General features: G+C 48.2%; 2 protein-coding genes across 4 annotated transcripts in view; one reads left to right on the top strand and one right to left on the bottom strand.

Annotated features, from left to right (window-relative positions):
• Positions 1–6046, bottom strand: part of Spata33 (spermatogenesis associated 33) — a 9823-nt gene extending 3777 nt beyond the window's left edge. Inside the window, exons 1-3 of one of the 3 annotated variants that reach the window (XM_050165257.1) lie at positions 5931–6046; positions 5677–5844; positions 3962–4978 (exon numbers count right to left, since the gene is read on the bottom strand). In XM_050165257.1, the coding sequence (XP_050021214.1) occupies positions 4974–4978; positions 5677–5844; positions 5931–5967 (210 nt within the window). In that variant the 5' untranslated portion in view covers positions 5968–6046 and the 3' untranslated portion in view covers positions 3962–4973. Of the gene's footprint in view, positions 1–3961; positions 4979–5676; positions 5845–5930 lie in introns of those variants that run through there. The other 2 variants (XM_050165256.1, XM_050165255.1) reach the window with 2 other exon arrangements.
• A 96-nt stretch (positions 6047–6142) lies between these two features.
• On the top strand, positions 6143–13811 carry Chmp1a (charged multivesicular body protein 1A). Its single transcript, XM_050165254.1, has 7 exons — positions 6143–6244; positions 8615–8634; positions 9859–9936; positions 10268–10414; positions 10754–10882; positions 11513–11700; positions 12324–13811. The coding sequence occupies exons 1-7, from the start codon at positions 6238–6240 to the stop codon at positions 12343–12345; spliced, it is 591 nt and encodes a 196-aa protein (XP_050021211.1). The 5' UTR covers positions 6143–6237; the 3' UTR covers positions 12346–13811.
• The last annotated feature ends 2190 nt before the right edge of the window (positions 13812–16001 follow it).

Raw genomic sequence — 16001 nt, 5'->3', positions numbered from 1 at the left:
GTTTGTCTTTTTTTTTTTTTTTTTTTTTTTGGTTTTTTGAGACAGGGTTTCTCTATGGCTTTGGAGCCTGTCCTGGAACTAGCTCTTGTAGACCAGGCTGGCCTCGAACTCACAGAGATCCGCCTGTCTCTGCCTCCCAGTGCTGGGATTAAAGGCGTGCGCCACCACTGCCCGGCCCATTCTTTCTTTCAAGGCTTAGAATGATGGTCCTCATGGAAAAATAAAATTCAACTCGTTGAGCTTATGATCCTCATATTTCTACCGCCCAAGTGGAGGGATCACAAGCACGCAGCACCAGGTAAGATCTGTACTGTACTGGTGATGGATCCCAGGGCAAGCATTCTACCAACTGATTTACATATCCACTTCTTTTATTTATTTATTTATTTATTTATTTATTTATTTATTTATTTATATTTTCCAATACAAGTCCTCACTCTGTAGCAGGCCTGGAACTCACTATTACACCAACCAGCCTGGCCAAAACTCACAATGATCCACCTGCCTATGGCTACTGAGTGTCAGGATTCAAAGTCACTACCAAGTTCCACCCCACCCCCAGTTAAAAATTTTAAACATTTTATGTGTATGGTTATTTTGCCAGTGCAGTATCTGCAGAAGCCAGAAAAGAGTCAGAGATTCCCCTGAACTGCAGTTAGAGACAGCTGTGGGCTGTCATACAGATGCTGGGATTCTCTGGAAGAGCAGCCAGTGCTTTTAACTGCTAAGCCATCTCTCAGGTTCTCCCAAGCCCCACGTTTTATATTCCCGCTTACTCATGTGGAAATAACCTTTCTACAGCAGGAGCTTACACTCACATCTCCTAGTGTAACCTGTATAACCCTGCCCTTTTCTGCTGGTGTTCACTGTCAGTGTTACTGTGCGCTCACCCGCTCCTACTCCATGTATTCGCCCTATTTTCTATAATCCGTATGCATTTCTTATGCTGGACTATAATAATTAGAATTATAACTTTTTTATTTTTATTTTTAAAATATTCATATATTCAGATAGTTGCAGAAGCATCAAGAACTGGTCCCATGCTCCCTTTGCCCAGTTTCTCCTGTGGCAGCATCTCACGTTATTACAGTTCGTCACCAGAATTGACCTTGATTTAGCAAGTATACAGGCATATGCTCATCCATACACATGTAAAGCTCCATCTGATAGGACGTAGGATTCTTCCACCACAGAGACTCCCTCCTGATGTCCTTTGGGTCACACCTTATTCTTTTACCCCAACATCTGGCAACCAAGTCAGTTCTCCATCTTTATAACTTTGTCATCTGGACAGTATTCCGAAGAGAGTAGTAGTCATGTCCCAGAAGGTGAAACTTTTGGGGTTGCCACTTTCTCCTCACCATATTTCGGTTTTGTTTTCTGTGGTGCTGGAGATGGAACCCAGGGCCTCCAGCACGCTAGGCAACTGCTCTGCCACTGAGCAATACTCCAGCCCAGAATCAATTCTTTATTATTATTATTATCTGCTATCCAAACAGACTCTTAAGATGACCTAGCTCAGATCTACAGATTGCCTTTGGTTCAGGACAATCCCCTCCTCTTCTTTTTAAATTTTGAAGTATATGTGTGTATCAGATTATGGATTTGTGCATGAATGCAGTGCCCACATGGGGAATGGAGTGCCCACATGGGCCAGAAGAGGGCTCGGGGTCTCTTAGAACTGAAATTAAATGCAGCTGTGAGCCACCCACTATGGGTGCTCAGAACTGAACTCAGGTCTTCTGGAATAGCAATACAAAATCGTAACCACTAAGCCGTGTCTTCAACTCCTTTGATGTCTTTGCTTGCTGAAGAAATTGTATCATTTGAGGGCACAGAACTTTCAACATTCTAGAATAGGCGGCTTATAAACTTGTAGTGTGCAAATCTCTTTGTGTAAGGATAATACCCCCACCACCACCACCAGTTGCCACAGGGTCTTAGTGTGTACCTCAAGCTGCTTGGAATGCATGTCCCTCCTGCCTGGGCCTTCTGAGTTCTGGGATTACAGGAGTGCTCTATTGCTGAGAGCCAAACTTCTTGACTGCATCATGTACCCCTTGGTCTGACTACTATTGCTGTGAAACCACTAACTCCAAACCTCAGCAGCTCACAACAACCACTTTCTCACTGTCGTGGGTCAGGAACTCAGGACAGGCTTGTCTAGCCAGTTCCCACTGTGGCCCAAGGAGTAGGTGCAGTGTTGTTTTCTGGGCTGGGTTTTCTGATAACTTAACTGGCATGCAAGTGCTGCTGGCAGTGACGGGCTGTGAGGCCTCAAAGGCCAGACCCTAGAATACCTAACGTTCACTCAAGGGTCCAGCCCAGGACTACAAGGCACAGACACCAGGATGTCTAGCGACAGTTATTCTCAGAACCTCAAAGTTGGACAATCATGTGTCACTTTTGCCTGCATGTATGTGTGCCGTATGCATGTGCACCATGTACATGTATGTGTGCATCATGCACATGTATGTGTGCCATGTGCGTGCATGTGTGTGTACCATGTACATGTATGTATGTGTGCCGTGTGCATGTATGTATGTGTACTGTGTGCATATCTGGTGCTCACAGAAGTCAGAAGAAAGCATCAGCTCCCCTCAAATTTGAGTTACAAATGGGTGTTGGGAGCTGAACCCAAGTCACCTTGCAAGAGCAGAAGTGTTCTTAACTGCTGAGCCAATGCTCCTGCCCCAATTTTATTTTGGGACAAAATATCATATAGACCAGGGTGGACTTGAACACTCCATGTTATGACAGATTCCCTTGAACCCAGGCTCCTCCTGCCTCATGTGTTAGATTACATGCACTTGCTAGCACTCCTGCTTGTCTGTAGTGCTAGGGAAGGAAGCCAGGCCTGTGTGCTTTGGGCATGGTAGACACTCTACCAACTGAGCAATATCCTTAGTCCTCCCCTGTGGGCCCCTGGTCTCCCTTATTCCTGGGGTGCATTGGCGGGGACAGTTTGTTATCAGTTAACTAAGCTTCCTGTGTGTTTCTGTGCTATCCCTGCCCCACCTGGTGATTTAGCTGCAGGCAATCTTCTCCATTGTTAATATGGTAATTTCCCACCTCCCTGGGTGGAGAGATCTTTGTGCTGCAGTTAGGTAGAAAAAGGCTTCCCCAAGTCTGAATAAACGGCATTCGCTTGATCTCCTATCGAATGACCCTGGTCTCTGTCTCTTGTGTTCAATCTCCAGGCCCTTGCCCGGACTCGCATTCGGTACAGCTGTGCGCGAACTGTACCGAGGGTGTAACACCAAAATCGGGTGTTACACTCCCCCTTTTTGAAAACAGACTTTCACAATCCTGCCCAGGTCTGGGCTTCCATGATCCTCCTGCCTCGGTCTCCTGAGTAGCTCGCACTACAACCCCATGCCCAACCTGCTGACAGTTTTACAATCATTTCCAAATGGACACGACAGCTCATGCCCGGAACCCCAGGACCTGGGGAGCCGAAGCAAAACGGCCGTGGTGAGTTCAAGGCGTCTCATAGAAAGGAAATCACAACGTTTATGGACGTTTACATCTGACGTCATGTTTTGAGGGTCCCTCCAGGGTCACATGGATGAGGGGCTTGTTCCTTGTGACTGTTGAGCTTGCTCTGTCATCTTTCCTTCATGGCCACCTGCTTTTCCTCCAGAGGTGACGCTGTGTGACAGGTGACACTGGTGGCTTCCTTGTTGGCCAAGCTTGTCTATTCCGATCCCTTAACTCTCTTCCAGCACATCCTAATTTGCAGAGCTGAACCCGTCTTAGGCTGGGGAGGTGACGCCTACCTCAGAAAGACTTCCCTGCCAATAGCAAAGCAAGGTCCAGAGTCTCTCTTAAGAGTCGTGTAATCTTGTGTGCTTATGGTACCTGCAGCACTGTGAAGGAAGCCATTCTTTTTTTTTTTTTCGACAGACAGAATTTAATATATGCACACGGTTGCATATATAATGCAGCATCACACCATGTAGGGCATTGACTTGGTTTATACATTCAGATCGTTTGAAACACTTCTTAAGGCTACGAAACAGAACATAGAAAAATAAACAGCAATATATTCAACACTTACAAAAGTGGTATGATAAAGAATATAAAGTACTATTCCTTTCAACACTTCAAAAGATATGTATAGATATGTATATATGCTTTTACAAGTAACATCACAAATGATCACATCTTCACATGCTTATAAGTATTATTGTACTCAGTGTAAGGCTAGGATCATTTTTCCATACATAAATTTTTTTCTAACTTTGTAACAATGCAATTTTTAAACCATTCAAGTAAATTCAACCCCAAAGCTGCTGCTTCTCAGCATTAAGACATGCACCCACCCTCTTACAGGATTTTTCTAAAACTTGTAATTTTAGGGAAAGTGGAAACTTTAAAAGAAAAAAAAAACAATTAGTGGGAAAGCCAATGGCTAAGTAGGAAAATCTTAGCTCTTTCAAACTGACATTCTTGACACCGAAGATGGAACACTGGAACATGAAGGGTCCTTGACGCCAAAGCCATGCTGATGAGTAAGCATGGTGGATGCCTGGCAGGACATCGAGCCATTCGGTGATAAAATCTTGTTTAGTTGGCTTTTCTGTACTTAGCTAAAAGCACCGTGGGGAGCAAGCATCTCTTAAACCTCCTAGGTGTGCAGCCTTTGCTGTAACCCTTCTATGAAGGGTTCCTAAGTTTCAAGGCCAGACTTCTTTCAGTCCCAGCACCTGAATTCCAAACTGCCTCCAGCTGGGTAGCATTCAAAGGTCCCGTGGTGCCTCTGTTCGAACCACCAAGCACTGTTCCTGCCCGTGCCAGTCCGGTCCTCTCTCACGAGACTCTTGACCCAGCCCATCTTCCCCTGCATCTCATCAGAGCATAGGTTCTACACTTTCTACCTCCAATCTTTCTGAATATCTATGGCCACTGCTTCTTCTCTGGTTCCCAGCAAGGAGTAGGTCCCCCTGGTGTTCTGTTTTTCATCCTGGCCTTCATTCTGGAAGCAAAAAGATCTTCCTAGAGCATACAGTTCCTAATACCTTCCTTGCCTTAAACACTTAACAGATCTACCTCCAACAATCTGTATTTAGGCTTTGTCCTGCTTTTGTGGTCTCATTGCCACCAATTCCACACTGAAAGTGTGGTCACATTGTTCAGCTATAAAACGAATAAAAACGCCAAAAACGTTTGCTACATGGTAAAGTGAAACTGACAGCAAACTCACTTTCTGGTATCTGACAAATGCTATGCTTGGGTCTGTATGAAAAGAAACACTTTTGTCCCAGCTATGATCCTTTTGTCCTCATAAGCCCTCCCACCTTTGTGCCAGGCTGAGGGAGACCAAGCCCTCCTCACAAGTCACACTCCAGCCTGGGCAATTACCCAATGTTCTGCTCCAAGCTGTAACATGTTGAAGGGATCACAGTGGAACCAGAGGTCATCCAACCCTCCTGGGGGACATTATATGGATCATTCAAAAAATTTCTTCTTAAATTTTCTTTTTCCTTCTGAAACGGTCTCTGTATACATTGGATGCCCTTGAAATCCCTGTCCTTGCCTAGAACGGACTCAAGCTAACAAGCTTAGCTGTGCTCTTGTTTAACTGACTGCAACAAGAATCCTGTATTATTAGAGTCTTAGAAATGGGCCCCATCCCAGATGCCTTGCCGTGGCAGGTTTCCTCGGGTGTCCTACCTTCAGAGGAAGAGGAAGGCCTTGAGTGCTTGGACGTCCCTGCCGCGAACAGCACGCTGTCGGCAGGTTGATTCAAGGCTTCCTTGTCAAGCTGCCTGGACTCCTTTCCCATTACTTTCTCCTTAGATTTTGCAACAAAATTGGTAGGGACCGTCTTTTCCTCCTCAACTGAAACACATGGATAATCAGTTAGACCTACAACCCAAGGATGCCTGCTCGGAGGGCGGGCCTGGTCACCGGGCGGCGCCCTTTACCTGACTTCTCTCTGGGTTTGCTTTTGGACTGGCCCATAGGTGAACCCGCCGCCCCGGCCAGGGGGCCTTGAGGCCCAGTAACCCTAGCGACTCACAAACCAACACGCCCCTTTGGGCGTTCATTACCATGGCAACCGCGTGCCCTAGGAGACGTGCCAAAGCCCCACCCAAGGACCGGTGCCGTCTTCTCGCGAGAGCCGGCCGCGCGACCGGAAACGCAAGCGACCCCGGAAGTCCTCCCGGGCACAGCTGGTCCGTAAGATCTCGTCCCCTTCGCCACCCAGAGGGCTTCACTACCTGACTGGCCATGGACGGTAAGGGGCCGTCACCTACTTTGGGTTCGGAGCGGGATTCTGCGGACACCCCGGCCTCAGCCCCATAACCCAAGAGGACCTGTCCCCGGCCTCAGCCCCAGTCCCCGCCCCTGGGCCTGGGACCCATTCGTCTCGACCCTACATCGCGATCAGGACCCGCCTCTTGCCTTAGGTCCAAACACCGATTAGACCTGGGCCTGACTCCGGCATATCGACCAGAACCGGTTTCGGTTCCTGAGCCTTTACATCCTAGCTGAAACCCTCTCCTGGGCTTCCATCCCTCAGACCAACGGGAGCTACCTCGGGTTCTTGACACCAGACCCCAGCCAGGAACTACCCCTGGATCTCCTTCCTTACCCAGATCTCTCCAGGCCTGGACCCCAAACCCAGGACCGAAACCCCGAATTTTATCCAAATGACCTCAGATCCAGGCCCTTCTAACCATCTTCCCTGTTTGTTTTGTTTCTGCCTTGGGGACCCTGGAATGTTCAGGGACCAGAAAAGGTGCTGGTTGCATATTTTGACCCCTGAGTAGTCCCCAGAGGAATAGGAATAATTCAGATACAAAGGACTTCAAGTACCAAGCGGTAGATGTGGGTTCCGTCCTAGTAGCTCCATTTTATAGGCGCTGCATGGCCTATTCTCCCCTTACCCTGTGACAGGGTGGGTGGGAGCCACCCCGTGGGTGGGAGCCACCCCTAGAAGAATGACTCACTTCCATCTGTCAGTGTTCTGACCTCTAGACTTCCGAAGAACTCCTGAGTGGACGTTGCAGGTTTTATGGGCTGGTGTGATAGAGTTTGTGTTTGTATGAGACGGGGTCTCCCTATGTCGCCTTGGCTGGCCTGCATGTGACTGCAAGTACCAGACTGGCCTTGAACTCAGAGATTTGCCTGTCTCTGCCTCCCCAGTGCTGGCAATGAAGTTGTGAACAGCCATAATGAAGTTTTTACAAACTGTTTTCTGAAATGCAGAAAGCTGTGTGATTGTCATGGAGAAAACACATAAGAATTCTTTACTGTGTTTCTTGGACAGAAGAGGTAGCGCCCCATGTCTCAGAAAAAAAGAATTTTGGCATCACAGTTCACTGTGCTCCTGTGAGGGAACTTTCCTGAAGTTCCTCACATCAGGTTTCTCCTGCCCCACTAGAGTCGAGATGAAAATACAGGTTGAGATGGGAGAGATTTGGCCAGGGTGCTAAAGCTAGTGAGAGAGCTGTGCCACGCCTGGGAGACACTGTTTCTCCTGTCACTGTGCCAGGCCACTTTTGTTTCCGAGAGTACCAGTCAGTTGTGGCAGCCCTGGCCATAGCTAGTCCTGCACTGAGTGGTAGGTGGGTAGGTGCACAGTTCACTATGCCCAGGCAGGTCTCTGCTGGGCCTTGTTTTGCATTTACATCAGTGCCTTATTTTGGACCGGTAGGGTAAGCGGTTTCAGGAATCAAATGCCACAGCATTCTGCAGAGTGGCTCACAACTGCAGTGCCAGCTCTTAGGCGCTGGAGACAGATCCCAGTTTTGACTGCCTAGGGAGTTTGAGGTGAAATCCTGTCTCAAAACATCAAAAATAAATAAACAAGAAATTGTGTTTACCTGTCTCAAGTTTGTGAATTAATAGCAGGTTTGGTTAGCAATTAGTTTTTAAAAATACATTTAAATTCCCTCCTTGGCTTACTATGGGTAAAGGGACAATGGGCTGGGCCTGATGCTGTGGCTTAGAAATGACATCTGTCATGATGACCTAAGGCTTACCGCCTTACCAGTTTCATCTCCAACTGCTGTGGACTGGAGAAATGGTTCGGTCCTAAGAGCACTGGCTGCTCTTGCAGAGGTCCAGAGTTCAATTGCTAGCAACGTATGGTGGCTCACAACCATCTATAGTGGCATCTGATGCCCTCTTCTGGCAGAAAGTTGTACATGCAGATAGAGCACTCAAAAAAAAAAGTAGATACATCTTTTTTTAAAAATGCCAATAAAGGCATTAAAAAGAACAGCTATTAAGTGCTAAAGACTAAGTTTAGTAGTAAAGGCAAAGAATCCCATGTGTCTTTTGTAAAGCTGAAAGAAATGTAAGCCACCATCTCCATTCTGATCATGGCCAAGAGCTGCATTTTGAGATAGGCTGGTACATTCTTGTGTTCCTGAAAACAAGTTTAGTGAGAGTCTTTGTTGGTTTGGAGCCCCTGTCTAACATGGATCCACTTTTTGACTCCATTTCTGGGCCTTCCAAATGCCCCAGGCAAATCCCATCCGTGTCTGTCTCCTGTGGGCCAGCTCCTAGCATCTGCAAGGATCTCACTGAGTCTGCTTGCTTGATAGATGTGCTACTTGCTACAGTTTTTTTTTAATGTATTTTTTTTTTATCTTTGCAGATACCCTGTTCCAGTTGAAGGTTTGTACAAGACCACCATTCTTCAGCCCTGTCCTAGCAAACAAGGAAAGAATTACAGCGGCACTTGGAACCCAGACACCCAGAGTCATGGGCAGATTATCATGGTTGAACGACTGCCCTACAGGGCTCAGACTGCTGCCCAGAGCCAAGATCATTCTTTGATTTTGGCTAAGTAGAAATAGATCACTTAGACTTGTCCATGAAGACTGAGTGTGTTATCTGTAAGAAACACACACAACTGGGGTGATACGCACATGCCTTGGTGTTTTACTAAGCTTTTAAAACCACATGCTGAAATTTTTTTTTTTTTTTTTGGTTTTTCGAGACAGGGTTTCTCTGTGGCTTTGGAGCCCGTCCTGGGGCACTAGCTTTGTAGACCAGGCTGGTCTCGAACTCACAGAGATCCGCCTGCCTCTGCCTCCCTAGTGCTGGGATTAAAGGTGTGCGCCACCATCGCCCGCCCGGCCACACGCTGAAATTTAAACACACTTGGAGAGTGTTATAGGCGACTGAATGTACCTCCAGCTGGGGAGATACTTGGACTTAATTAATAATCCATGGCATGTTTCTGCCACTTTTAAATGCCTTACAAACGATGCTAAGGGTTAACTTTATCTTGTTTTTTTTCTCCCTGGCGCCAAGGGTCTGTGCACGAGTAAGGTTACAGAGTTTGTGTCACTCTGAGGCTGTCGGGTAGTCGTCTGATGCCGTAAAGGGGGTCAGTGTTCGCGCCTCTTTTACTAGTGGCCAGGACCTGGTCTCTAGCCCTTGGAATATGTAGCCAGAGGGGTGGGTATGATATCATTTTCTCTGTTGGCAAAGAAATGAGGAAGCTGTATATGCCAAATTCTCTAAAGATAGCGTTCAAGATTTACTACTTGGATAGCCTGGAGAAGGTTCCCAGGTGACTTTCTGTGAGTTCAAAGTCTTTCATAAGCAGGGGCAGCATTGGTGGTGAGAGTTTCCTTGCCGGCTTTCCACTCTAGAGGAGAATATAGGTTGGGGTTTTCTTAGATGATGGACATTTTAGGATGCCCACTGTAGCTGCCTCCTTGCTCACTGGCGGGGGTCTTTCCACAGCCCACAGGAGTTGTCAGGACTCAGGTTTTGATGCTTTGTGCCTCATCCCTGGGTAAAGGATGCACAGAGGCAGGAGGTACAGGGAGCAGGGCCTAGAGGGTGAGCTCCACCTGCGAATCTCAGGATGTCGTCCTTTCCACTCAGTTCACAGCGAAGCAGCTAGAGAAACTGGCCAAAAAGGCAGAGAAGGACTCCAAGGCTGAGCAGGCCAAGGTGAAGAAGGTGTGTAACCTTTCTGGTTTGGGTTCTTCTTCCCCAATCCCCTTTATTTTATTTTACTTCATTCATGTTATTTTTGAGATTGATTACTGTGACCCAGGTTGATCTGAACTTACTCTGTGTTCCAGTTAACATCAAACTTGAAATGTTGCTACTTCACCCTTAAGATTGGTAGGATTTCAGGCGGGAACCACCACAGCCAGCTTTGTTTCCCTTTGTGTTGCTATAATGTCTCCTTTTTGTGCAACACTCCCCAGTGGTAAACCTTACCCTGGAGGGATACACAAGCTTACTTGCGAATTGTCCTCCGTGAACATTTCCCTATGAATCTTAGGCCCTTCAGCAGAAAAACGTGGAGTGTGCCCGCGTGTATGCTGAAAATGCAATCCGCAAGAAGAATGAAGGTGTAAACTGGCTCCGCATGGCATCCCGTGTGGATGCAGTAGCATCCAAGGTACAGACAGCTGTGACCATGAAGGGGGTAAGTGCCTGACCATGGTGCCATGTGGCCAGCATGTGTTGTAGGGTACAGTGAGCAGAGGGAAGCTGAACCAGCAGTGAGCCTAGGCTTCAAGGAGTACTGCACACAGGAAGGCCTCAGGAAAGCCTGGATTTCATAGCATCCTACCATAGACTTGGAGTTACATGGGCCGCTTGGTCACAGCAGAGATGCCCTGCAAAGTAGAGAGACTCATAGAACTCCACTGTGTCATCAGCTGCACCCTGGGTTCCCATCAGAAAGTCCTGATGACCTGCCCCCAGTTTGCAGCCCTAAACTATCTTTAACTTTGTCCTTGTCCCTAATTCTCTTCTATACCAGGTGACCAAGAATATGGCACAGGTGACCAAAGCTCTGGACAAGGCGCTGAGTGCCATGGATCTTCAAAAGGTGTCTGCAGTGATGGACAGGTTTGAGCAGCAGGTGCAGAACCTGGATGTGCACACGTCGGTAGGTGGCCATTGCAGTATGGCTGGACAGTGGGTCAGGGTGGCTGAACTGTGCTGGACTCAGGAAGGCCTTGGAGAAGGAAGGGGATGGGACACTGCCCTTTCTGGGGAGGCACACATGGTATAGACAAGCACACAGGAATATGGAAGTGTCACAGAACCAGGTGAACCCAGGGGCGGGACTGCCTGGATATGGGACAGGAAGGTCCAAGGGAGCCAGAAACATCTTCCTAGAGAGAACCCTGTGAGAAGCAGTGGGAGTGGGCAAGAACCACAGTGGAGGTTAGGGAGATGGCCCAGCAGGTGAAGTGTCACTTGTGCAAGCCTGAGGGCATAAGTTTGTGCTCTTGGCAACCACATGAAAGCTGGGTGTGTAGGGGTCTTAGTGCTGGGGCCAAATACAAATGAAATCCTCGGCTTTGCCACCCAACCAACATGGCTGAAACAGTGAACACTAGGTTCCTTGAGACACCTTGTAGGACACAGTATCGAGAAGACAGTTGATGTTAGCCTCTGGCCTTCACACGAACACATACACGTGTGCATGTGTACGCCACACATTCCACAACAAAGCAGTTGAGTGTGCATCATGGTGCTATGGCCGTCCTGCCCAAAATGAACCTCTCCACAGGTAATGGAGGATTCTATGAGCTCTGCCACCACGCTGACCACACCTCAGGAGCAGGTCGACAGCCTCATTGTGCAGATTGCTGAGGAAAATGGCCTAGAGGTCTTAGACCAGCTCAGCCAGCTTCCAGAGGGCGCCTCTGCTGTGGGCGAGAGCTCAGTGCGCAGCCAGGAGGACCAGCTGTCTCGAAGGTAGGACCTGTCTCGGTGAATGTCATAGTACTTGCTCTGGTGTCCTGTCTTGGGGCCATGTTGGGGACCCCAAGGACTTTGTGGGTTGGAACCCAATCACACAAAGACCCATCACATTTGATAGGACTGTTGGGAAGGTGGAGGGAAGACCCCTGTCTCAGCTTGAACATCAGAATGCTGCAGTCAGTCCCCTATAGCCAGCAGTTAGTACCAGATGTGTGATTACAGATGTATCTCCACACAGCTCACTGTAGAAGGGAGTTGTGTGCCCTTCCTGAGATTGTCACAGTGTGTAGCTGTCTCAGCATCTTTCTACATGTTAGCCCAGGACAACTTTGAAAACCTCAATTCTGGGTTCATGTCTAGTGCTCTGCACAGTATTTCAATTTCAAGTTTTCAAGTACCTCTGCCCTTTGCTGTCCCCCCCCCTTTTTTTTTTTTTTATTAGACAGGGTTTTTCTGTGTAGCTCTGTCTGTCCTGAAACTCTGTGGACCAGGTTGGTCTTGAAACTCACAGAGATCCACCTGCATCTGCCTCCCAAATGCGGGGATTAAAGGTGTGTGCAATCACTGCCTGCCATGCCTTTGCCTTTCTTACCAGAATCCCTTTTGTTGTTTTCCAGGTTGGCCGCCCTGAGGAATTAGCGTGCCCTCGGCAGGTGTTGCCTCCCTTCTATGATGCACTGGAGGCTTCTGCCCCGCTCTGCACTCGACTTTCTCCAACCCTTCATAGCTGCCTTGGCTCTTTTCCAACCTGCCAGGCTGGGCGCCTTAGAACTGAGCCTTAGGTTGGGCAGTGGGCCTCTGTCCTGATACCGAATTTGCACAAGTGTGTGGGTGACTCATATGACTTTGTGGACCACATCTGGAAGATGGCAAGCTCTGTGTTGTCCTCTGCCTATGTGGAGTTGACAGGGTTTGACCAGCAGATGTGTGGACTTCAGCCCAGTGCTTCAGGGCCTTCAGTTTCCAGTGAACACACACCTGCTGCTTGCTGTGGCCAGTGAAGATCAGAGCCAGTCCTTTGCCAGGTAGTTCCTGGGAGCCTCTCCCTGACCTCTGCAGACAGGAAATCCTGTTGAGTGACAGCCCCGAGTAGGTTCCTGTGGACTTTTGTGTACCAGAGATGTCCATTGCCACCAACACTGGCTGGGGCCTTACAGGTGGTTCCTCTCTTCCATGTTCCCAGGGCTGAGTTTGTTCCTTGGCTGCCACTGCCAGCCGGCTGAGTCGGCCAGGGCTTTCTGTCCCTCAGCTCCCTTCCCAGCCTACAGAACTGTCATCCAATCTCAAGTCCAGGTGTTTCCTCCCGAGAGATGCTTACCCTTCCTCAGCAGCTGCCTCTGGAAGGGCTTGGGGCCACTTGGGCTGCACGATCTGTGTGATGGCTCCAGGCCTCCAAATTACAGCCTTTCAGGCCTTTTAAAACTTCTCACTCTTGAATGTGAGGTCCTCTGACTCTTCTTTTACATACAGAAGGCTGCCCTTCTGCCTTCTCCAAGGGAAACCGGGATAGTAACCTTTGGCTGCGGTCAGCTCTTCTACACCCTTTTGCAGTGGGAAGCTGGCAGGGAGAGGGCAGTGAGAATGCCTGGGGCGGCCCTAGGCTGCGTGCACAGGCCGCTGCTGTATTTCTCTTCTGAAGTTTACTCCTGTTCTTAAACCTCCTGGTGATTTTGTTCCTTTGCCAAAGTGGAAGGCACACAGCAGATGGAGTGTGTTTGTCCAGCCCTCGTCACAGGCTGAGCAGGGCAGTACTGCCTGCAGGGTTACACTCAAGCTCGGATACCTCACCTTGACTTGCTGTGTTTGTTTCTTTCTGTTCTGCATTTTGGGGTCCTCAGTGTTCCACATTACAAAGCTTGTGTTGGGGGCGGGGACCAAGGTACAGACTAACCATGGGCCCCTCAGGCTTCCTGAAATCAACCTGCATGACAGGTGTTGAGAGTAACTGCATTCTCTCAGAACAACTTGTGAGCTCCCTGAGTCCTGGAGGCTGCAGGATTTTTGGAACACTAGTAGATTTCAAGATGCTGGGCCGGGTTCATCCAAATGGATGTATCTGCCTTCAAAATGCTGTTGTAAATAAATACATTGATTGTTGGAGAATTTCTCAAGCTTTGCTGTGATGTCCTGGATGGGGCTGATGAACTGTGGGTTCGACCCTATGTGGATTATCCAGTGCCCCACCTCAGGATGAATTCAGAAATGGGGAGGGGGATGGTGTCCCTAGAGGCCTGGTTCCAGAGGGAGAGGGGAGGCATGGGTGAATGAAGATTCTCAGGCCACACGTAGTAGTGGAATAGTGGAATCAGAATCAAGTTTAAGATTTAAAGTATTGATAGAAAGGTTATTGTTTGAGAGGCTTCCTTTTGGCTTCTGAGCCCCTTGAACCTGCTGTCTTGGGTCTCAGCACAGCCTGCTTCCCAGCTTCCCCATCCCTGCAGGGTCCACAGGCTCCTTTTGGCTTCTCTGCCTTGGCATCCAGTCACCCCCGATTCATTTTAGAGAGGAGCCGTGCTTAGGAACTGAGTGCATGCTGTACAAGCATGAACAAACGAGTTTGTATTCCCAGAAGTCAGGCTTGACCTGGGCCATGGCGGGGCAAGCCTTTGATCCCACTCGGCAGGCAGAGGAAGGTCAATCTCTGAGTTAGAGGCCAGCCAGATCCATAGAGTTCCAGGACAGTCAGGGCTACACAGAGAAACCGTGCCTTGAAACCTCAAAAGTACGTACGTAAAAAGCCAGGCAAAGAGTATTCCTGGTATGAGATAGGTAGATCCCTGGAGCACACATGCCCGTGGGCTAGTTAAATCCTGAATTGGTGAGTCCAGATTCGGTTGAGACCATGGCTCAAAAGGTATAGTGGTGGCTCAGAAGTTAACAGCACTGGCTACTTTTCCAAAGGTCTTGAGCTCAATTCCCAGAGCCCACGTGGTGGCTCCCAATCATCTATAACTGTAGCTCATGGGATCTGACACCTTCTCCTGATATACATGCAAGGAAAACACCCATATACATAAAATGCGTAAATAAAAATGGAAAGTTGGAATGTGATCGAGGAAGGCAGCTGATCACAACACAAAGTTAACCTCTGAACTCACGCACACAGCAAACTGATGCAGGTCACACTGAAACTTCAAGCAGCATGAGTGGCTGACAAAATGCGTGACCATGAGTCTGTGACAACATCAGGACTGCATATTATTAACACTGGAAGAGCCTAGCTTTTGTCCTTATCCGTTCCTTGAAATGCTTTTCTTTGACACGGGGTATCAGTATGTAGCCCTCGCTGTCCCAAAACTCACCAGGGAGATCATGATGGCCTTGAACTCACAAGATGTGACTCCTTGGTGTCCAGGACTCGGGGAGCTCACAAGTTGTTTCTGAGAGAATTCAGCTACTCTCAACACCTGTCACGCATGTTGATTTCAAGAAGCCTGGGGCCCCATGGTTAGAATGTGCCTTGGTCCCTGCCCCATCATCAACTTTGTAATGCGGAACACCGAGTGACCCTGAAGTGAATTTTGTTTTGTTTGAGACAGGGTCTCTCTAGTCACAGCTGGCCTAGAACTGGAAGAGATTTCTCCTGCCTCAGCCTCCTAATTGCTGAGATTACAGGTGTTGTACCACCATGCCTATCTTGCGTGGATGTTGTTACAGTGTGGACATATTCTCCAATATCATTTAGTGATGTCTTTCTTTCTTTCAAGGCTTAGAATGATGCTCCTCATGGAGAAATAAAATTCAATTTGTTGAACTTATGATCCTCATATTTCTACTGCCCAAGTGGTGGGATTACAAGCACGCAGCACCAGGTAAGATCTGTACTGTACTGGTGATGGATCCCAGGGCAAGCAATCCATTAATTGATTTACATACCAGTGTCCACTTTTTTTTTTTTTTTTTTTTGGTTTTCCAATGCAAGTCCTCACTATGTAGCTGGCCTGGAACTCACTATTTACACCAACCAGCCTGGCCAAAACTTACAATGATCCATCTACCTCTGCCTCTTGAGTGTCAAGATTAAAAGTGCACTACCAAGTTCCACCCCACCCCCACTTAAAAATTTAAAACATTTTATGTGTATGGTTATTTTGCCAGTGCAGTGTCTGCAGCAGCCAGAAAAGAGCCAGAGATCCCCCTGAACTGGAGTTAGAGACAGCTGTGAGCTGTCATACAGATGCTGGGATTCTCTAGAAGAGCAGCCAGTGCTCCCAGCTTTTCCCAAGCCCCACGTTTTATATTCCTGCTTACTCATGTGGAAATAACCTTTCTACAGCAGGAGCTTACACTCACAT

Source organism: Alexandromys fortis, unplaced genomic scaffold, assembly GCF_014885135.2.
Source record: "Alexandromys fortis isolate MF-2015 unplaced genomic scaffold, M_Fortis_MF-2015_v1.1 scaffold_165, whole genome shotgun sequence".
In the NCBI taxonomy this organism is placed as follows: Eukaryota; Metazoa; Chordata; class Mammalia; order Rodentia; family Cricetidae; genus Alexandromys; species Alexandromys fortis.
The sequence above is the reverse complement of the archived record's forward strand: the minus strand, read 5'-3'. Positions and strand labels throughout refer to the sequence as shown.

Coding starts and splice junctions, on each gene's coding strand:
- Chmp1a (XM_050165254.1), top strand. Junction 9,937..10,267: donor AGCAGGCCAAGGTGAAGAAG/GTGTGTAACCTT, acceptor TATGAATCTTAG/GCCCTTCAGCAGAAAAACGT. Junction 10,415..10,753: donor CAGCTGTGACCATGAAGGGG/GTAAGTGCCTGA, acceptor CTTCTATACCAG/GTGACCAAGAATATGGCACA.